The sequence below is a fragment of the Diabrotica undecimpunctata genome, chromosome 6 (assembly GCF_040954645.1).
Source record: "Diabrotica undecimpunctata isolate CICGRU chromosome 6, icDiaUnde3, whole genome shotgun sequence".
In the NCBI taxonomy this organism is placed as follows: domain Eukaryota; kingdom Metazoa; phylum Arthropoda; class Insecta; order Coleoptera; family Chrysomelidae; genus Diabrotica; species Diabrotica undecimpunctata.
The window spans coordinates 23,636,019-23,660,163 of NC_092808.1; the positions used below are offsets into that span (position 1 = coordinate 23,636,019).

Consider the following 24,145-nt stretch of genomic DNA (forward strand, 5'->3'; position numbering starts at 1 on the left):
TGGAATATTTTAACCAGATACTTAATATAGAGGAAGAAGAAGAAGAAAACCCGGAAGACGAAAGCTCTGAGGTAAGCGGAGCAGACGAGAGGGAGAAGGATCCACCAACGATCCTAGAAGTTAAAGACTCTGTAAACAAACTAGCCAGAAACAAATCAACAGGAATAGATAATCTCCCAGCTGAATTATATAAAAAAAGGTGGCCACGATATGCAGAGCGAATAATAGGACAATACCAGGCTGGTTTCAGAGGTGGTAAATCAACAATTCATCAGATTTCAACCCTGAGACAAATTCTAGAGAAAACACTGGAATACGGTGTAGACACGCACCACATAGTTATAGACTACAAGGCAGCCTACGACTCTGTAAATAGAAGAGAATTGTTTAGAGCAATGATAGACCTAGGAGTACCAAATCAGTTGGTAAGTCTAACCAAACTAACCCTTGAAAAAGTTGAATGCAGAGTACGAATCCAGGGGGAACTCTCTGAATCTTTTAAAACAAATAACGGGCTACGTCAGGGAGACCCACTCTCCTGTATACTATTCTAGCTCTGGAAAAAGTAATACGTACGTCACAAATCACAACTACCGGTTCAATATATAACAAATCTGTGCAAATCCTAGCATATGCTCATGATATACATATTGTTGGGAAAACGAAAAACGCAGCACGAGAGGCGTACGTAGCACTAAAGGAAGCGGTTACAAAAATGGGTTTAATAATAAACACCAATAAAACGAAATACATAAAAATAGGTACGCAACCACAAATATTACGGCCACTTGTTATAGAAAACGACGTCATCGAAGCAGTTAACGGCTAATTTGCACGGCTAATAGATGCTATGTTGGTCTTAATCTCCTTTTTAAATCTACAGTTATATCAAGAAATACAAAAGTAAAACTCTACAAAACAATAATACGCCCAGTCCTAACATATGGTTCAGAAACCTGGACTTTAACAAAAAGCAATGAAAACATCTTAGGATGTTTCGAAAGAAAAATACTAAGGCGAATCTATGGAGCGGTGAATGAAAATGGTGTCTGGAGAAGACAATACAACTTCGAACTCTATAGAATATACCAGGAACCAGATATCGTAAAACACATTAAGATAGGACGTCTGATGTGGGTGGGTAGGCCATGTAATGCGGATGGAGCAAACCGACCCAGCTAGAAAAACGCTCCTTGATAGACCTATTGGTCAAAGAAGAAGAGGAAGACCCAGAACAAGATTCCTAGATAACATAGATCAAGATATGAGAAATATGGAAATACGTGCTTGGCGGAGGAAGGCGATGGATAGGGACGGCTGGAAAAAAATTCTTGGGGAGGCTAGGACCCACACAGGGTTGTAAAGCCAAAATGATGATGATGATGCCAGTAAGATGAACATAGTCAACATTTTTGGCTGTTTATTTAACTGTGTTTTTATTACATTTTTTACTATATTGTCTCTGTCACTATTTAACTAAATATTTAAATATAAACGCACTCCAATAATTGCATGCATTTTTAAATATATTTACTGTCTTAATACATTTTAACATTCTTCATTAAAAATTGTGTCTTTGGTTATGTGTAAACTAACCGAAAACTAAATAAATTAACTAGAATATACTCTTTTCTTATTCTAACTCTTACGGAAAAAGGAATATGGCCTGACGTCCCAAGAGAAATTGACCATCGGCCAGGGTATCTGTACGCCGCTGCTGAAAAAGATCAAGGCAGACCTGCAGAGGAACATAGAGGAAACTGGAGAAGAGAACGTAAATCGATTGAATCCGAGGTATTCGCATGGTGTTTCCAGTCCTGGAAGACACGTTAGAACACGACTGTATTTTACCAGTGAAAGTCATATTCACTCGTTGATTACTGTCTTGCGACATGGAGGATTAGTCGATGTAAGTATTCTAGTCTTATTTTACTAAATTTTTGCAAAATCAGCTAATTATTATGACGACGAGCTTAATTAGCTATATAATTTTTCAGGTTAAAAAAGACGAACAATGGCGCAGAGCTATGGAGTATGTTTCGTGCGTTTCCGAACTGAATTATATGTCACAGATTGTTATAATGCTCTACGAAGATCCTACGAAAGATCCTTGTAGCGAAGAAAGATTCCACATCGAGTTACATTTTAGTCCTGGCGTCAATTGTTGTGTACAGAAAAACCTTCCTCCAGGTCCTGGTTTCCGACCTCATTCGAGAAACGAATCTGCTGCCAGTAAGAATGCTGTAAGTATTATTAATGATGGTAGATTCGTTTTGTAATGATGTATTGGTTTCCGGGGTTATATATAGGTTCTGGTCTGGTATTCTTTTCGGGCGTCTTGGAGTTGCAACTAAACTAACAATAACAGAGGAGGAGCTGTAAAGGCCAAGACTGTCTTCCTGATGGTGGGAAAGCGCTAATTGACGTGTCGGCTTTTAAAATCAAAGAAAAGCTATACTATTTCACGAAGAAATAGACATATAAATACCAATGGCCATACCAGGGCCTATAAATGAAATTAACATGAACATTTCATTTACATTTTTGCTTTACTTGTCGTTATTGTCCATTTAAACTGAAGCTACTTGTTTTCACTACAGTATGTTTGCAATATTTACTACTTTATTCGATAAAAAACTTTCTTATAATTAGTAAAACAAGTGAACCATCTTTTTCGAAAGGTCTATTTAAATATTTTTTCTTTGGATGTACTAATAGATTTACTGTCTTTATTTTCATATTAAAGAGTTTAAATACATCCGAAACGGCAACTCCAGAAGAAGGAAAAAGTAGGTGTTCACCCAGAATCGACGAAGAAGTAGAAATGTGTATAGAAGAAGAAAAATATATAATTAATTCTCCGAAGGATTCTGAATCTCCGACAGATACTCAAAAGATGTCGCCGCCTTGTTCGCCGGAGATATATTATCGGGGAAATATGAAAAGTAGTAATCCCATTCCTATAGGGTAAGTTTATATTTGCAAGTTACATTTTTTTATCGAGCTTGAGTTCCAGCAAACTAAATATCAATGTAGATATTTTATTATGTAATACTTTGTCTTCTATATTTGTTTTTACAAAAAATGAATCAAAATTACTATCTAAGAACTTTATGAAATCTACACAGGGTATGTCTTCTTCTTATGATACTATTTTCATTGTAAGTTAGCAACAATCTCAGCGAAGTAATGTCTATCTTGTGCAGCTCAAAACAGTGAATGTAAGTATTTATTTTTAAGGTCGTACGGATCTCCTTTCTGAATTAACTGGTTTAGAAGTTGTTGAAGAGCTTAAGGATTGTCAGCAAGGATTGCAGTGTTATCTCATAACTTTGTCTATCGTTTTGATTTATGTTATTGTTGATTGGTTGTGTGTGTAATATATACTTCATTCAAATTCAAGATAAGTTTTGAGGTAAACAGTTTCAGATACGCGATCGGTGGATGTGTCGTGCCTGCGCAGCTTGTCCTTGTTTAGCAATTAATTTCTAACCAAGGACAAGGTAATTACTATTTAAATCGGAATAAGCTACAATTAAAGGTTAAAGTATGTTTATTGACGTTTCAATTTCCACTTCGGAAATCGTTTTTTTTTTCGAAATTTCCGAAGTTGAAATTGAAACATCAATAAACGTACTTTAACCTTTAATTGTGGCTTATCCCATTTAAATAGTAATTACTTTAAAATGCCACAAGAAAATAGCTTCAGAACAATATCAAGGACAAGGTGTGACGACATGACACACCCACCGATCACCTATCTGAAACTGTTTACCTTGAGCTTATCTTGAAATTGAATGAAGTATAGCGTAGAACTCTTCAACTATCCCTAGTACTTTCTGTCTTTCTGTTGTCATATCATCACTCTTTTTAACTCTAAGCTGGAAAATTTCTTTTCTACGCCATGTTTCGTCTCATTACCTTCATGCTCCTGTTTTGCTGTATAGTCTGTTCAATTTTTTCATGTTGAAATTTCCTAATATCTGTTCTTACAGCTTTTGATGTATGTTGATTGAGTGCCCATTATGCGTTGTGGTTCACTTTCCTCTTATCACTTTGTAACTGCCTCATTTCTATGATTTTGAGTTATGTTTCTAAAGTAAGTTTTTCATCTCGTTTTGCTTTTCATTTCTGCTTGTGCTAGTTTAAGTGCGTTAACTATTTGTTTATTCAGCCCATTTATAATACACCGTTTGGTGTTATGCTGTGTTAGTGGTTAAGTGCTCAGTGGTATATTAAGGGTAATGTACTCTCCAAATTAATGCTGCTTTAACTTGTGGGCGTGCTCATTGAAAGTATTTCTTTTTTATTAGATTATTTGATTATTAATTATATATTTATTAGATTAAGATCCTTTGTACTTAACCATCTAGGTGTTCAATCTGTGTTACTTTACGTATATTTCAGAAATGAGTACAATATCAAGGTCTTAATTTTTTCATTTTACATCCATTTTTTTAACATAGGTAAACAAAAAAGCAATATAGCAATATAATATATATATATATATATATATATATATATATATATATATATATATATATATATATATATATACAACGATGTCTGTACGCAAATATTGTTTGTTATATGAAGAAATTCTCACACTGTATGCGGTCATGAAGCCATGCACCTAGCAAAATGCCTCAACGAGGAATTAGCTAACCAAGCTGCTCAGCAGGGCAGTCGCAGTTACGGACTCAACCGAGCAACTAGTCCCGAGTTAGATCAGCAGCGATCCAGGAGCTACGATCACAAGAGTCCTCAGAAGGGTAAAGGTAAGCAAACATTGTATTTTTTACTTTTTTGTTTTAGTTACTTGTATTTGCTTTTTGTTGTTAATTTGAAATTCTGGAAAGAGAAAAATTTACTTGTACATAGTTTATATAATATTAACAATCTTCCAACAGTCTACTACAAAAACTATTCTTATTTATAGTATACTATATTAAGTAAAACTGATATACTCTGTTCCCATGTATTCACATATTGTTTATTAACACAATAAAACTGCGTCAAATGAAACAATAAAAATTTTAAAATAATAAAAAAAATACAAAAATAATACAAAAAGTTGAAAGGTTTTGATCAGAATTAATGAGTATAAACTTCTACTATTGTTCTTAAGCTATTTTCTTGTGGCATCTTAAAACAATTTACTATTTTTACTGTTATTTTTCATTTAGGAGTTTGAGACCGAGTGGAAATCGAATCGTCAAAATAAACTTATTTTAAATAAAATTGTGACTTATTCCCAGTAAAAATAGTAAATACACTTGTATTAATCATGATTATCTTTCTTTTTTCAATGAAAGAAATATGTAACAGTTGTGTGTTTGTACTATTCATACTGAGGGGTAGAAATTTTTGCTTAGCGTAGTTATAAATTAAGTATTGTTTTATGTGGGATAAACTACACAATTGATTGTAATGAGAATTACATTTTACATTTATTTTTGACGTTTAGATTTCCAATCCGGAAGTCGTTTTAAAAAAATCAATTTGACAGTTGACAGTAAACTAATTTCACAGTTGACTTGGCCTTGATCTTGTAGGCAAATAGCCATATTTTGAGAGGTGATCTACCCTCTTCTTCTTCTTAAAGTGCCTATCCGTTCCGGATGTTGGCGATGGCTATCTTTACTTTATTTATTGCAGCGCGGAACAGTTCAGTGGTAGTCGTGTTATACCACTTTCGTAAGTTTTGAAGCCAGGAAATGCGCCTTCTTCCCGGTCCTCTCTTACCATTTACTTTCCCTTGGAGAATCAGCTGGAGAAGGCCGTAACGTTCTTGATTTCTCATTACATGTCCTAGATATTCCAACTTTTTAGTTTTGACGGTCATGAGAATTTCACATTCTTTCCCCATTCTACGCAGGACCTCCACATTAGTAACTCTGTCAACCCAGGATATACGTAAGATGCGCCTATAACACCACATTTCGAAAGCTTCGAGCCGATTCATAGATGCAACAGTCAGTGTCCATGCTTCCATTCCGTAGAGCAGAACTGTGAATATGTAGCAGTTCAATAGACGGCATTTTGTTTTTAATGATATGTCTCGACTGTTGAAAATGGTTCTCATTCTAACGAATGCTGCTTTTGCTTTTATTATTCGCTGTTTAATTTCTGTTGAGTGGTCCCATTGGCTATTTAAATTGGTGCCTAGATATGTATATTGCTCGACTCTTTCAGTATTCTGTTGGTTGATTGTAAGTTGAGCGTTTAGTATTAGTTTTTTACTAATTGTCATAAATTTGGTTTTCTTTATGTTAAGAGCTAGTCCGTATCTGTTGCTGACTTCTGTTATGCGATTTGTTAATATCTGTAAGTCATTCAGATTATCGGCAAAAACTATAGTGTCATCTGCATATCTAATGTTATTCAACCATTCACCGTTTATTAGTATTCCTTTCGCACAACCGTCTAAAGCTTCCTTAAATACCCATTCAGAATAAATGTTGAACAACAATGGAGACAAAATACAGCCCTGTCGTACTTCACGTTCTATTGCAATTTTATCAGTTAACTGGTCTTCTATTTTGATTTTGGCCGTTTGATTGTAGTAAATGTTTCTGATAATTCTAAGATCTTTGTTGTCATTTCCAATTTATTGCATTAGAGTCATTAATTTGTCATGTTTTACTCTGTCAAATGCCTTCTGGTAATCTATAAAGCATACGTATATGTCACAATTCACATCCCTGCATCTCTGAAATAGCACCTGTACGGCAAAAAGGGTCTCCCGTGTTCCCAGAGCATCACGAAATCCGAATTGTGTTCTTGTTAGTTGTTCCTCACATTTTGTATATATTCTTTTGTGAATGACCTTTAGAAATGTTTTAAGTAAATGGCTCATAAGGCTTCTAATTCTATAGTCTTCGCACTTTCTCGCATTGGGTTTTTTTGGAAGATTTATAAAAGTTGACACTAACCACTCTTGGGGAACCACGCCCGTATCATATATACTGTTAAATATATTTGTCAACCATTTTATGCCATCATAGTCCATAAGTTTTAAGAATTCTGAGTGAAAATTCTGCTTTACCATCTTTGGTGCTTTTGATGGCATATTTTACTTCTTCGACTGTAAATGGTGGTCCAGATTCGCAATTGGTGTTTGTTGTAATACCAGTGTTACTTCGTATATCTTCAAAAGTTTTTTTCTACGTATTTAATCCAAATATCTCTTTTATGCTCTATTTCCAGTACTATGTTTCCCTGATTATCTGTCAGGAATCCAGTGTTCTTATGTTTATATAAGCCTGCCGCTTCTTTAATCTTTTTATGGAGGTTAAATGAATCATGTTTTTGTTGTAATGACTATCTATCTCTACCCTCTGATTGATATTAAATTCTGAACTTTATTTATGTGGTTAATTATATATGATGTTTCTCACAACTCCTATTTACTCCTTAATGTTGGTATATTCTTATTACTGACTTATTCTTTCAGTATTTGTAACCAGAGCGTGCTACATTTTATTGATAAGTTTGCCACACATTTTTCTTTATTTTGTAAGATAAGGCCTCTTTCTTTGATTTTCCTCTTTTTGCTGCCAGTTTCTTTCATAGCTATTGCTGCATTGTACCCTGTGCTCGTTTTTAATGTATGATTCATTCCTAATACATGTTGTTGTTGGTGCTGTTTTTGCAGACAGTCTAGAAGCACTGCAACGCTTAGCAAATAGATTACATCAAGTCAGTATAGAATATGGACTACAAATGAACGTTAAGAAAACCAAGTGCATCATTATTTCTAAGCAACATACAGTAGGAAGGCTAGATATCGAGGAAAAACAAGTAGAAAGAGTGAATAACTACAACTATCTGGGACCCTGGGTAAATGAAAACAATGACCAAGGTAGAGAAATAAGGACACTCATTGAAATTGCAAGACAAGCATTTATAAAAATGAAAACAATGTTTGTTAATCGAGACCTTCCTCTGGAGCTGAGGATAAGAGCCTTAAGATGCTACGTGTTCTCGACTTTGTTGTATGGAATGGAAAGCTGGACACTAAAAGCGGATAATATAAAGAAGTTGGACTCATTTGAGATGTGGTGCTATAGAAGGATTTTGAAAATACCATGGACACAACGAGTTACAAATGCAGAAGTGTTAAGAAGGCTACAAAAGGATTGTGAGGTCATAAAGCACATCAAAACAAGAAAGCTGGAATGTTTAGGCCACATTACCAGAGGTGCGAAATATTAGATATTAAGGTTCATAATGCAAGGTAAAATCAAGGGTAAAAGATCCATAGGAAGATGAAGAATTTCCTGGCTAAGAAACCTAAGAGAGTGGTATAGTTGCAGTTCAGTACATCTTTTCAGAGCAGCCGCCAATAAGGTACGGATAGCTGTGATGATAGCCAACTTCCGATAGGAGAAGGAACTACAAGAAGAATGGTGTTGTTGGATTTGGTTTTGGAAATAATAAATCTGTGTATTGGTCGTTTTAAATGTTGTTGTGATCTATTTATTTCCTATTCTTTTTAATTTTCCTAAACGGTCTTTTACATATGGTATTGTTGTTATCTGCATATCCCTTCTTGTGAGCATTTCTGATCGTTTTTAATGTTTTGGTGTTTCCCTTCTTCCATCTTGTGAAATTCCTTGTTTACAAATGACAAGAGATAATAATTTTTTTGTTAAAATCTGTATTAACAGGTTTTTTCTTCCTGAAATGAACGTTTGTTGAAGCAGGTGTTTTTGGGCTGTGTCATAGAGATTTGATGATTCCCTTTTTGATATTTATGTTTTGGTTTCAGAGATAATTTAAGTTGATCTGTTGGTGTTAGTTGATTTTCTGTATACTTTGGCTACATATCCTATATCTTCCTTTGAGATTAACACATCCAGAAAAGGTAGTGAGTTGTTACCTTTTTCATAGTGAATTTGATTGATTCTTCTTTGCAGTTAATGTCCATTAAAATTTATTCAGTGCTTCTGGTCCACGAGGCTAAATGGAGAACATATCATCTACATATCTCCATCATACTACGTGTTTCTGGTCATGTTTGTACGCAACTTTGGCTCAAATTCTTCCATGAATATATCTGCTAATAATGGAGATAATGAAGGGCCCATGGATAATCCAAAATCTTGTTTACAAAATCGTTGTCTAATTGAAAATAGGTCATATCAGTGCATATCGTTAATAGCCATTAATATAATAATATACAGGGTGTTTCTTTGGGAAAGTACTTTTCTGGATACTTTTGTATTCTTGTTTCACTTATTAATGTTAAGCTTTCGTGTTTTTCCTCTGTTAATTTGGGTAATTACCGACTTAGTTACACTAAAATTAATAAATTTTATTTAAAAATATTTATTATCATACAAAAGAACCATTTTTTACAATTACTTCTTAAAGATAATTTCTTTTAAATGTTGGCCATGACTACGATTAAGTTGGTTCATTCTGAAGTTCCAATTCTGGATGACTCGTTCTAGCATTTCGAATGGTATTTCACCAATGACTCGAGTAATATTGGCCTCCAATGCCTCAATCGTATCTGGTTTATTCATGTAGACTTTGGACTTTAGGTAGCTCCAAAAGAAAGAGTGTAGAGGTGAGATGTTACAGGATCTAGGATTGGTCCAAAGGGTGAAATAATTTGTTCACCGAATCGTTCTCGCAGTAAAGCCATGGGCTGTGTGACAAGTGGCGCCATCTTGTTGGAACCAAATGTCGCCGAGACCACGAGCTTCAATTTCAGGTACCAAATAGACCGTAATCATGGCACGATAACGGTCTCAATTCACATTAACATTCTGGCCGGCCTCTGTTTTAAAGAAATATGGACCAACGATTCCACAGGCCGTAAACCACACCAAACAGTTGTTTTTTCAGGGTATAATGGAAACTCTTGAACCTCTTTGGGTTGTTCATCACCCCAAATACGGGAATTTTGTTTATTAACGTACCCATTAAGTCAAAAATGGGCCTCATCTGAAAACAAAATTTTTCTCGAAAACAGTGGATCTTCTGAAAGCTTATCAAGAACCCATCGACTGAAACGGTGACGACTGGGAAGGTCGGTCGGCTTCAGCTCTTGCACTAATTGAATTTTGTATGGTTTTAAACCAAGATCCTTACGTAAAATACGCCAAGTTGTTGCATATGACAAGCCAAGCTGTTGAGAACGGCGAAGAATCGATTCTTCATTATTTTCGAGTACACTATCCGTTACCGCCGCTATATTTTCTTCAGTACGTGCTGAATGTGGTCTATTTGGTCGCGTGTTATCCAATAATGAAAACTGGGTTTCAAACTTACTGATCGTAAAGCGAATTGTACGTTTGGTAGGCTGATTATGTGGACCATAAATTGCTCTAAGCGCACGAAATACATTCCTCACAGAACTCCCATTTTCAAAATACAACTTAATAATTTCTAGACACTGTGCCGGGCTAAGTCTTTCCATCATGAAATGTCAAACAATACTGAACAAAAGCGAAATGTCAGTTTGACAATATTCATGCACGATCTTCAATCAAATCCTCACCAAAAAAGTACTTCTAAATGAATCACCCTTTATATGGTCCTGAAAAAATTTGTTGGTAGCATTTGTAATATTATCTTATACATTTAATTAAAATAAACCTTAATAATAATTAAAAATACGGTATATTTGACGATTTTTGATTTCCACCACAAAATTGTGGTTTATTCTTACTAGATATAATAGATAATTTAGAATTATTTCTTATGAATTTTAACTAGAAGGATCTAAGAGAAATGATATCAGTTTATTAGTAACTAAACAATTTAACAATTTTTCTCTTTCCGTTTTTATGTGCAGGTGCCCATTCCTAATATAAAAACTTACGAAGTTAGTTTTTAAAACAAAACCGTAGAACTTTCACTTATCCACTTTATTCGTTAGTAACTAGCTAGTAGATCCATGTATCACTAAAATTTGTACATAAAACTCATAGTTACATTCACGATAGGACTCAACTAATGTTGTATTTTGTTTTAAAATATATACGGCGAGTAACCAATATCAAATGTTTCAAAATTATATTATTTACAGTTAGGGGGAAAAATAAAATTATCGCTTTATTTTATAAAAATATTAAAACTGTACTTTTCTCTGTAGCATTGTTGGCAGAAGAACAAAATTAAAGAAAGTACATATTTCCTCAAGATTCTGCTATTTTTTAGAGCTTCTTCAGAACAATTAATATTTCAAAAATTTTCAGCGTGTTTTGTTATCCCTAACATTATGTACAGTTTACTTTTGTTATAATAGCGTGTTTGAAGGCGGTCCGGTGTGAACCAGATCAACGTTACCTATGATGAGATTCCTGCATCATTGGGTATAATTCATAACGAGCATAATAATGATGGTCTAATCTTTTTGCATATTTATTGAACAAAAAAAAAATTGAAACTGTTACAGGACTTTTACTAAAATATTATTATTTTATTAAGGCAATTCTACTAAATTAATGGTGTTAAGATGTGCAGTGACTCTTCTGGGCATGCTATTTATGCATTTTGAAGATATTTATATTAAGTGGTCATTATGGTTCCAATGGCAACTGTTTCTATCAGTTGAACATTGTTTGTTAGGATTTTCTTGGACAATTCCCGTTTTAGGAACTTATATACGCAAATATTTTCGATGCGGTTCATATCTGGTGAATTGCCGGGCTATGGTAATAAAGGAATCAACAAAAATAGCCAAACAGATAAAAAAGAAAGGAATAACACCAGCTTTTACAACAAACAACAACTTAGGCTTCTTAGCCCAAAAACTTACATAGGTCAAACTGATAGAACTTTTAATAAACGTTTAGTAGAACATAAAAGGGCTTTCAATAATAGGAAAACAAATTTAAAATTAGTTCGAAAACGAAAGTTTTCAATGTTTTATTGTTATATAAAGGAATTTCATGCTCTAGCAAAAAACGCTTAATGTTTTTAAATGTACGGCAAGGTTCTTCATCCTGACAGTCATCAATAGACAATAGACTAATCCAAGCATTTCTCAATAATAAAACGATCCTGTTCATCGTGCTTCTTCCAATTTATTTCTTATATTTCTATGGGTTGCTGTTATGTGTTTTACAGCCAAATTATTTAAAATATGTTACCTTCTAGGGGCGACTGAAGGCTTTTGGTACACCAACCCTTCCGGACTGACGTAACAGAACCCTTAGCTTAAAGTTTTTTACTAAACCGTCGAACCGATGATTGAGATACACCACATTTTCTGGCTATATCTCTCTTTGACTCTGTGTAGTGTTTTATAACAGAGCAGTTAGGGAGATTTCCTCAATAGGAAGGTCTTTATGTCGAACCTGTTAGAAAAAAAAAATCCAATGACTACTATACAATATGAATACTGGTACTACGAGTACTACTGCAAATTTTAAATAAGTTGTCACTTATTTAATGAAAAAACTGAACTTGGAAAATGAGGCACACTTTGAACACTTTCATTGATCAATGCTTGACAAATTAATCAAAAAATTATAGAATTAAAATTAGTAACCTATTGCTATGCCACCCATTCAGCAATCCTTTATCAACGTCCTTATACTTTCAAGGTGTTTGAACATCAAAAGTGAAATCTTTAAGGTGATCTAATAAGGGATCGCGCATATACTATAGGGACTGCAATTTTCAACAGGTATGTACACAAATCGACAAAAGCATTTTTTAAGATATCGTCAAAAAGAAGTTCGTTCACGCAGAATTGATGTTTTCTGGCACAATATTATACTTAGATGATCTTTACGAAATCCATCCCGCAAAGAATCACGATTATATTCTGAAAATAAGTTAGGCAAGTAGAAGCAGGTAAATGTTTACGACTTAATGCAATTTTTGGTCAAGAGGAATTTTTCAAGCTGTTAATAATGCCCTGTTACGAGACATTTTGAGCCTTATGTCACTTATATGTCAAACTGTACGATACTGATTTGTTCTGTGTCTAAGAATCTAAGAACAAAATGTTGCCAACATATTCTATTATACCTTTTTATTACAGTCCGTTGTTGGTGGAGTAGATTTCATAACATAGTCTTCTTCTTCTTCTTCTTCCTTCTTGTATGTAGGCTTTAAAGCTTGTTTCTTCAATATTAGCCTCCTACATTGTTTAAATTATCGCACCATCTTTTTCTTGGTCTGTCAATACTTCTTCGTCCATTTTGTGACTTATCTCGTGCTATTCCTACTTTCCTATCCTCTGCCATTCTACTAATGTGTTCGTTCCACTCCTGTTTCGGTTTTGTCACCCATCCATTTATGTCTTCTATATTGCGTACTCTTCTTATGTTTTTACTTCTCTCATTATCCAACAGACTTTTCCCTGATATTCGTCGGAGTATTTACATCTCTGTTGTTTCTAGTAGTCGTCTCGTTTTAGATGTGTCTCTTGTCTCTGCCGTATATGTTAATATAGGTCTAATTGCTACTTTATAGATTCTTATTTTTGTGTCTTGTCTTACTTCTTGTCTATAGAGGCCTGGACTCTCAAACAGAACAACATAAAAAATATTGAAAGTTTCGAGATGTGGTGCTACCGTCGAATGCTGAAATAAGTTGGGTTGAAAGAGTCACAAACTTTGAAGTAATGCGAAGGATAGGAAAAGACCCAGAAACTTTGTCAACGATCAAACGAAGAAAACTCGGTTATTTGGGTCACCTGATGAGAGGACATAAATACGCATTACTTCAAAATATAATGCAAGGAAAAATAAAAGGAAAACGGAATCCAGGTCGTAGAAGAATGTCATGGTTGCGTAATTTGAGAGAGTGGTTTGGCTGTACCACTAATGAACTCTTTAGGTCAGCTGTAAACAAGGTCAGGATAGCCTTGATGAATTCCAATCTCCGATAGGAGTGGTACAAGAAGAAGAAGAAGTTCCCCATTTGTAACCATGACCTTTACGTACTGCTTGTATTATTTATATTAAAGAGAAGTGGAATTAACGAGTCACCCTGTCTGACTTCGCTTTGTACTGGTATACACTGTGTTAGTTTTCCATTTATCTTTGCCTGTATTCAATTATGGAAGTAGATGTTTTCGATGTTTGTATAATATTGATTAATATGTTTCTTTTATACAGTAGGTGTAAGACGTCTTCGACTTGGATGCGATCGAAAGCCTTTGTCAGGTCTATAAAACATAGATATGCTGGTTTATTGTACTCGATGGCCTGTTCTGTGATTTGTCTTAGTACAAATTAGTGACTTACTCATTAACATGGTATTAAAAATATTTCAGGGAAATGAAAATTTTTTGTTAAACTATGAATTTAAATAAGAACAAAATCATTTTTTAACTAAAATTACGCAATAATGGAAATTTTTGTTGGATATATTGTTTTCTTTGGTAATATAATTCATGTGCATTTAAAATCCTTAGTTATTTTTTCAACAAAATACAACGGCTACCTAATTCTATTGCAGTAGTAGAAAAGCTTCCGAAATATAGTCTTTCAAATACTCAACGGTCATTGAATTTGTTTTTTCTTGTTGTAGAAACTTTGACTTGCTACATCAAGTACAAGAAACTCATATCAGCTTATGTTGGAAGAAACGAATTCAAAAAAAAGTGGATCATTGTTGGGCCAAGCGAAAAGGTCGAATAATATTTTATTAGAAATCTATATACAAAACTAACTTGTAGAAATTGATAGAACTTTATTTTGTCTAAAGTTGCCTAATAAATAGTTTAAAAACGAATGGGTGCCTACAGGTTTTGATGTTTTTGTGTTTTTTTGTCAATATTGGAATTATATCTGAATGTATTTGGTAAAGTTTCATTAGAGGATGAGGTAAGCCGTGATAAAGAGTTACATTTTCCACAAAAAAAGCACTGTCACCGTAAAATAGTTATGTGATTGGATGTACACATCGTACTAAAATAATGAAAGGTAGTTAACGTTCAATTTAAAGAGTTTTATTTTAAATTTAACAATATATAACTGTGTTGAGATTGGAACACAAGGTTTGAGAAAAAAATTAACAGTGTTACTTAGCAAAATAACAAGACTAACAAAATTTTTCCATTGAACTAACATGAGGGACTTTTACACTTTTTACTTTACTTTTTCGTGTTCGGAAGCTTAAAATTTTCATCCCAAAATTTTCGTACAGTCCATCCAACGTACAGTCCACCATAGCCCGTGACGTCACATGATACCAACACGAAATATTTAGGCGGTAGGTGAGTTCTTTTTTAGAATCACTTTGCCGAGTACACTGGCATTACAGCCACTAGACATATTTTAATATATACGCGTAGAACTAATATTTAAAGATTTCTATTAATGTTAATTTAAAGAAATAGACAACAATATGTTTCATTTAATTTGTATAAATGCATTATAAAGCGTTTTTATGAAGAACATTTGTTCGGAACACACTGTAACTGTAATCGAACGAAGGTGAAATTTTGGCATAAATTGGTAACACTTATTTGACAGTTGGCGGCGTTGACACTTTTTGTACTTTATTATTTTAAATTTTAAAGTGAATACCTCTTGTTTTATATTTTTACCTATTTAATAAAATCTGTTCTTTTTAGAACAAAATTAGTGTGTTTTATTTCAAAAATGTCACGTAAGAATTTAAATAGTGTTGTAAAGAGTATAATAATAATTATGTGACCTATTTGATTTAAAATGGATTCAGGATTTTTTTTATACTTTGGCAACTATGTCAACTTCGATCTGTGACGTAGATAATGACGTGCAACGGTTTGTAAATTAGATGGACTGTATTTGATTTAAAAAATTAATGAACGAAATTTTTGTTCAAAAATTAATTACTTTTAATAGAAATAATCGTTTTGTTAATAATTTTAGACAATAGTAGACTATATTAAAAATTTTTTGAACATAAATAGACTTGTTGATGTCAAATCTCTACAGTGTGTTAATTTTGTTACGAAAATAAAATCGTAATTTATTTTTTAAACTACCTTATATAATATTTCAAAACCTATATTAGAAAAACGAGAACATCGAGTCTAAAAATTTATAAATATACAAGGCGTTCCATTAAAAAAAAGATAAGTTTGTTCAACCTGTCAATATGGGTGGCCCTGAATATTTGAAAATATTTTTAAAGTATAGTCATATCTATAGGCTCAATCTAAAAGCTCCAACTTTTAAAAAAAAATTAAATTTTATTTATTTCTTATAAGAAATGATTATTGGACGTCCTCGCACTAATGCCGCATCTTGTATACGCATTTTAAGTAGCAATATCTATAACTAAGGTGTTGGTATTAAAGTGGGTTTTCTTAGAGGTATAGAAGTTGGTAACACTTTTTTAACTGTTGCAATTTTGACAGCTGTCAAGTAATTTATGTTACGATTGTTAAGTTTGTTCTTTAGCCTTTTAGCATCATGATATTTTTTTATAAATCTTATTCTTAATCAACATTGTTAACAGTTTCTTTAATAAAAAAAATGTATAAAGCCTTCGATGTGTAAGCTGAAACGAAGAGTTTATTTTGTAATTGTTAAAATGTTTCTAAGACCAATAATAACTGTTTTATAAATGGCAGATTAAAATCTAAAACTTTTTGGGACTATATTTTTGTGGAAATGCTAATCTGTGTTTCATATTTACCTCATTCTCTTTGAAAATCTGTTAAATTAACAATACTAATTTATTTTGAACAGCTCAGAAATTACACCAAAGTTTGGACGCTGTTAACAGCACAGGTATGACACTTATAGTAAATACTCTTAAATATTCCCCTTGGTTTGCTCATTTCCATAATCTCTTTTTTGAAATACGCAGATATGCAGTATATTTTGTTTAAATTTCTATATATCGCTTTCTATTAGTGTTTGATTGATTGTGGTTAAAGCCAAAAAGTATGTTTTCCGTGTATACAAAAAATATATACATTTTTTTGTTATAGATAAATTATATTGCCATAATTGAATGCCATTCTTTTTGGTTTTTCACCACTTTTATATAAAGTGGCCCTTTATAATGGTGTGCAGAGTAACCATTTATTCTTTACATTATTATATTACGATTTAGATTCGTTTATGTAGTTTTCTCTTCTTTAAATAGTTTTAGATATCCAAGATATCCAGGGATTGGGTGCCAAAGAAGAGAAACTTTTGTATTTTTATCGATTGCTTGTTATAAAACCTCATAAATTGAAAAAGTTTTTCAAAATCTGCTTCTTTTTATAGTTAATTTTATGTAAATCCCTATGAATTTTTGCACTATGAAAGTTCGGAAATGTAAAAATAATCCAGTGTATGACGTTTGTGTATGTTGTATTTATTTCGCGACATGGATAAAAAAATTATTTAAAAATCCCCTGAGACAGGCTCATTTGAACACAAACTAATCGAAATAAACGTGTAATAAGGGCGATGATCAGATAGTGCCCTAACCATGCGATGAAATAACGTTTATGACAAATGGAACCGTTTTATCGACAAAATATCGGTATTGGGCTAATGAAAGTACTTATTACAGGATTTAACGTAATAGTTAATTTGATAAATAGTCCAGCCGTCAGAGATTTTACTCCTACAAATCATACAAACAAGTTGAATTTTGCAAAGAATGTCAATTTTGTGACCCCAGAAAAGATGCACAGAAAAGTTACCACTTTAACCCCAAGGCTTCCCCCAAAACCCTCTTCGTAGGGGGCTAAAAACAGTGAGATGATTTTGAAAAAAATGTTTATTAGCACTTTTTGCGTAAAATAAACGGTTCTCTCAGAAGCAACGCTTGAAGCGACCGTCGATTTTGCATGTCAGTTACGCGCGCGAAATCAATGTTCAATAAAATTTATATCAGCGCGACGGTAAAAATTCAATATCTTTTGATCAAAGTGTCCTATCAACAAAAATAAAAATGCGTTTTAAAGGCGATGAGTGCAGTTTTTGTAGTTTGTCGCAAGTGAAGTCAGTTTCTATCTTTTTCTTCTTCAAGTGCCATCTCCGCGGCGGAGGTCGGCAATCATCATAGCCATTCGGACTTTTGAGACGGCCGCTCTGAAAAGTTCATTTGATGTACATCCGTACCACTCTCTCAGGTTGCGCAACCATGACATTCTGCGCCTCCCTATGCTTCTCTGTCCTTGGATCTTTCCCTGCATAATCAGTTGGAGCAAGGTGTATTTCTCTCCACGTGTAATATGTCCGAGATATTCTAATTTTCTTGTTTTTATTGTATTTAAAATTTCCATTTCTTTATTCATCCTTCCCAGAACCTCTATGTTTGTGACGTGTTCTGTCCATGATATTTTCAGAATTCTTCTGTACACCCACAGCTCGAATGATTCCAGTTTTTTCATTGATGTTGCATTCAAGGTCCAAGATTCCATTCCATAAAATAAAGTCGAAAAAACATAGCACCTCGCCAACCTAGTTCCAGTTTTAAATCCCTGGTACATAGCACTCTTCGCATTTTGTTGAAATTTGCTCTAGCCTTTTCTATTCTTATTTTGATCTCCTGATTGTAATCATTTGTGGAGTTAATCATTGTTCCCAGGTATGCATATTTGTCCACTTGTTCGACGTTGGTTCCGTTTATTAGAAGATTCTCGTTATTTCTTTGAGTTTTCGATATTCTCATAAATTTCGTCTTCTTGACATTCATTGTTAGACCATACTCTTTTCCATACTCTGCTATTCTGGTCACCAGTCTCTGAAGATCTTCAATGTTTTCGGCTAAGATCACTGTGTCGTCCGCATATCTAATGTTGTTAATGGGACTTTTTTCAGGACCTCTTCGGAGTAGGCATTAAAACGAATTGGCGACAATACGCATCCCTGTCTCACTCCACATCTAATTTCAATTTCTTCTGACAGCTGTTCGTTAACACGTACTTTTGCTCGATGTTTATAGTATAAATTTGATATCATCCTGAGGTCGTTGTAGTCAATCTTCTTTGACTTCAGGACATTCATTAATTGTTTATGTCGTACTTTATCCAATGCTTTATTATAGTCAATAAAACATACGTATATATCTTGATTGACGTCCAGGCATCTTTGTATTAGTATATTAAGTGAAAAAAGAGCTTCACGTGTTCCTAGGCCTTTGCGAAAACCAAATTGTGTATCATTAACGTCAATGTCCAGTTTGTGATATATTCGGTTATGGATGACTTTGAGTAGTAATTTTAGCATATGAGACATTAAGCTAATGGTGCGGTAATCGCTGCATTCTCTTGCGTTTTTCTTTTTAGGGAGACAAATAAAAATAGGGTGCGGTAATCGCTGCATTCTCTTGCGTTTTTCTTTTTAGGGAGACAAATAAAAATAGATGTTAACCACTCTTTGGGTAATACGCCTGAACTATAAATTTGGTTCAAGAGTGTCACTAAAACATAAATGTGCTTCAATGTGCTTCTCATCTAGAATGTCATCAGTTTCTATAAAACTGTTTAATAAATAAACTTTGAGTTCATTTGCGGCAAAATACAAAAATTGCATACGAAAGCTGAACTCCTTACCTTTAAAATGCATCTTGATTTTTGTCGATAGGTCACTTGAATCAAAAGATATCGAGTTTTTACCGTCCAGCTGATACAAATTTTATTGAACATTGATTTCGCGCGTGTAACTGACATGCAAAATCGACGGTCGCTTCAAGCGTTGTTTCTAAGAGAACAGTTCATTGTACACAAAAAATGCTTATAAACATTTTTGTTTAAAATTACCTCAGCTACATTTTTTATTTGAAACATTTTTATCTACGGTGTACAGGTTCTTGGTAAATCGATTTTTTTGCGTTTTTACCCCCCTGCGAGGGGGATTTTAGGGGGAAGCCCGGGGGTAAAAGTGGTAAACTTCTTTGCATCTATTTTGGGGTCCCAAAATTAATATTCTCTGCAAAATTCAGCTTGTTCGTATGATTTTTAGAGTTTCGGTGGCATTTTCCTCTTTGGTGACTGGAGTACATAGAAAAATCAATTTATAATCTTGTTGGATGGACACGGGTTGTTAAATTTCGGCCTGGTTGTGATCTCATGAGTTTCCTCTGAGCTTCTTAGATAATTTTCTTGTTACGTGTCATATTTTCGTAATAATGTGTGTTATATTTGAATATTACGTAGTGAAAGAATTAGGTACATACCAAAGTGAAAGAGTTAGGTATATACCAAAATGCATTTGTGATTAAGCAAAAGACTTTTTATTGGGATATCTTCTAGATATCTATATTGGAACGTTATTTTATCTTAAATTTTCTTTATTAAAAAGTTAAAATACTAAATCGTAATATTTTGATATAAAGACTTCGTGGTTATTCTAGGATTTATTATTATCGAACCACTTTATATATAACAATTTCAGGATTTTGCGGGATATTGTGTAGTTATTTTGGATAATTAGAACTTTGTATTTCATGGAAAATCTCAACAAACAATAACAAACACTAAACATATAATACTATTTTCTTATTTTTCGATTTAAACCTGTTTTTATTAATCATAATCTGCTTTGCTATAGCAAGTTCTATATCGGGACCCTTTTGACGTTTCTACAATTGGTTGATTTATGATACATCATCTCTAGATTTGTAATAAAAGAACATTAGTAAAGTAAACTATCACGTCTTAATTAAATGTTCAAAATAAAAGATACTAAAAGAGTTCACTAAACAATTATATATGTATGTATATATATATATATATATATATATATATATATATATATATATATATATATATATATATATATATATATATATGCTGTCACTATTTTTCCGGGATTGACTCCGCGTTGTAAAATGCTGGTTTTCTTGAAAACCATTGTTTTGGCGACGTTTCGGCAAGGTCTCACTTGCCATTCTCAAGCCTGGTGGATCTACTTCTCGTCGTTACTCGATTAGTACCAGTACTAATCGAGTAACGACGAGAAGTAGATCCACCAGGCTTGAGAATGGCAAGTGAGACCTTGCCGAAACGTCGCCAAAACAATGGTTTTCAAAAAAACCAGCATTTTACAACGCGGAGTCAATCCCGGAAAAATAGTGACAGCACATATAGCTCCCGCGGAAACCTCAAAACAAACATATATATATATATATATATATATATATATATATATATATATATATATATATATATATATATATATATATATATATATATATATATATTAGTCGAATTGATGTCTCTAGTAAAATTGTTAACGAATTACATACCTGTTGTAGAAACATTACTTTCTGCTGAGCATGAGTAAAGCCACGTTGGTACTTTTATTACATTTACTCATCTGTCCGGAAAACACCGTGCGACTGGTGTGACCAGTATGTATACCGGAGATGCATCAAACCCTTCGGTTCTTTTCGAAGAGCTGCTTAGAGTTTGGTACATCTCTGCGATCTCCTTACACTCCCGTTTTCCCAAATCTCAAAATTGCTTTTTGCTGTGGTGCGAAAATTTCCTACGTAGATATGCTTCGACGTTCAAAATTGTAAACGGTCATTTCTGGTTTAAATTGTGATAAAGAAATAACTGGATATTATTTATTAGAATTCCGTTAACTTCAACTCCTCTACTTTCTTCTTCCAGAGCCATTTGGAATATCGTTTTTACGTATATATTAAAAAGTACTGGTGATAATATGTAGCCTTGACGTACCCCTTAATATTGAAGGTATAAGCGGATAGATCGCTGCTGATTTTTAGACAATATATTTTAGACAACTGTAACGGCCACTATCTGCTAACATGTACATTAGCAACATTGTTATGAACATTTTGTTATACAAAAATCATGCAATCCAATGTTCATTTTCAGCATTGTTTATTTTGACGGAATACTTAAATTGTTTTGAAATACCAGAAATGACGTTGACAATTTTAAATGAAACGCTTTTTCTTTGCTTTACTATTCTATTTTCTTCTTAGTGTTGAAATGCATGTCTTGAATGATGGTGTGATATATTTTGTTTTTAAGAGAATGACCTACTTCCTTATTTGGAAAAGGTAAAGTATGCAGGATATGCAATTTTAAAGTGTGTGGTTTTTACTTTTTTTACTTTTTAACTGATCAATACTAATTAACTAATAATATCTGAGTTATAAATTTGTTTGTGGACATTTTAAACTTGCATACGTTTATTCTTCCTATGGGTATCATAATTTAGTCCCAAAATGATATAAAATCTTTAAAATATTTTAGTTTTTTTCTTTTTTCTCAGTCGATACTTGAAGGATCAATTTTTTAATTACACAAAATATAACTGCAGCCTAGAAACGTTTATTAAATATTTGAAACTAAATTTATCAGAGTTACATTCATTGGGAAATATTAGATTGATCATTCAATATTTTTGAGAGTAGAACTGTTCACTTATCTATTATTGTTGACATTTATTTTAATGTATAACAATTTCTGCATACAATGGTTCCAAAATCAATAGAATTTTTACCCTCTACGTGGGTATGAACATGTAGATATAAAATCGAATCGTTGACCTTTAAGCGGCATTTTCAGTTTTAGAAACACGAAAAAATTGTAATATGCTATATCGGAACTGTACGGAGAGTGGCGGAGTTGCGTTACCTTGTATTCAGCTCTAACCTCACGAGACTATATGAATTTAAGGGGCACAATCGCGATAAAGAAGCCACTCGCACCGAGTGGCTTCCATTTTGAATACTTACTTTTTTTTTCAGGATCTTAACCATAAGCCCACGATTTGGCATCGGTATTCATATTTTTAAGCATATTTATCATTTGCCATCATTGCATTTCTAATGTGTCCAGATGATCTTCTAAGCCAGTGTTTTTCTGCTCTGTCGTAAGAAATTTAGGTATTAATTTGGCACACATTTGGCTCGGTTAGAATTTGTTTTCGAAACTTCAAGATCAGTTTCTACTTCACTCAGTTAAATGATGATCGCTTCAATTGCAAGGCGTACAATTTGGGTATTTCCCGGCATTGCTGTGCTGTAAGGTCGGCCCGAACACGAATCACCGTTAGTAGACGCGCGGCCATTTTCAAGTATATTGAACTATACTCTGTGTGTTTTGATTCACTTCCCGTTTCGCATTGTTTGAATAGTTTCAAATGCGAAGTATGCAAAAAAATAATATTACGAACTAAACAATGACCGTTGATACGTCACGTGATGAAGAGAGACTAATTATACTAGTACTCCACAGAGGGCACAATGTGTTAAGAACGTTTTGGCGCGAAATCATGAACTTTGGGATGACAGAACTCGTATAGGAACAATTTATCTTTTAATAAGACTTGAAACGTCTTTGAGAAATTCTTCTTCTTCCTATGCCGTCTCCATTAACGGAGGTTGGCGACCACATTTCTAAAAGTTTCTCTGTATTTTGCAACGTGGAATAATTCGTCTACAGTCATGTTTGTCCAGTCTCGAATATTTCGCAGCCATGACTTCCTCTTTGTACCTATTCCCTTTTTGCCATCGACTCTACCCTGCATGATGACCTGCAGAAGACTATATTTATCATTCCTCAGTATGTGTCCAAGGTATGCAGTCTTGCGTACTTTTATTGTTCTCAACAATTTTTTGTCTCGACCCATCGTTCTCAGCACTTCCTCATTGGTGACCCTGGCAGTCCATGGAATTCTCAACATTCTGCGGTATATCCAAAGTTCAAAGGCTTTAAGCTTCTTAACTATTTGCGCTTTTAACGTCCATGTTTGTACCCCGTACAATAGTTGGGACCAGACGTAACATTCAACAAACCTCAGTCTCAGCGCAGTATTCAGATTTTTATCACAGAACAATTTCGTGAATTTTAAGACCGCTATCCTTTCCATTTCCATTCGTACCCTTATCCCTTGGTCTGGATCTAATTCTGTGTTTATGTAAGTTCCCAGATATTTATATTTTGTCACTCTCTCTATTTGCTGTCCACCAAGGGACAGAAATATTCTTGAAACATATGAGAAATATTCTCAATAATTAGTACCTGGCGATAAGCAGCTGGCTAATATTTATATGGCAGTTTATAGAATATTGTGTCTCGTAAACTAGTTTTAAACTTCTTTACATGGCATTTCCTAGATTTGTGGAACAGTGATTTTCATAATTCTATATAACAGATGTTTTTCCTCAAGATGAAAATGTTCTTCAAGACTTCTGACTTCTTAGTAATTTTTAAAATATTTATTTAGTTGTAAAGTAATAAATTTAATTA

The 24,145-nt window shown here is 33.5% G+C and overlaps 1 protein-coding gene across 9 annotated transcripts in view; it reads left to right on the forward strand.

Moving 5' to 3' along the window:
* Positions 1-24,145, forward strand: part of l(1)G0196 (inositol hexakisphosphate and diphosphoinositol-pentakisphosphate kinase) — a 143,383-nt gene that overhangs the window by 71,429 nt on the left and 47,809 nt on the right. For all 9 annotated transcript variants that reach the window (XM_072534461.1, XM_072534463.1, XM_072534459.1 and 6 more), the window contains 5 exons: positions 1,658-1,909; positions 1,998-2,243; positions 2,747-2,967; positions 4,597-4,778; positions 16,659-16,700. In XM_072534461.1, the coding sequence (XP_072390562.1) occupies positions 1,658-1,909; positions 1,998-2,243; positions 2,747-2,967; positions 4,597-4,778; positions 16,659-16,700 (943 nt within the window). The remainder of the gene's footprint in view (positions 1-1,657; positions 1,910-1,997; positions 2,244-2,746; positions 2,968-4,596; positions 4,779-16,658; positions 16,701-24,145) is intronic.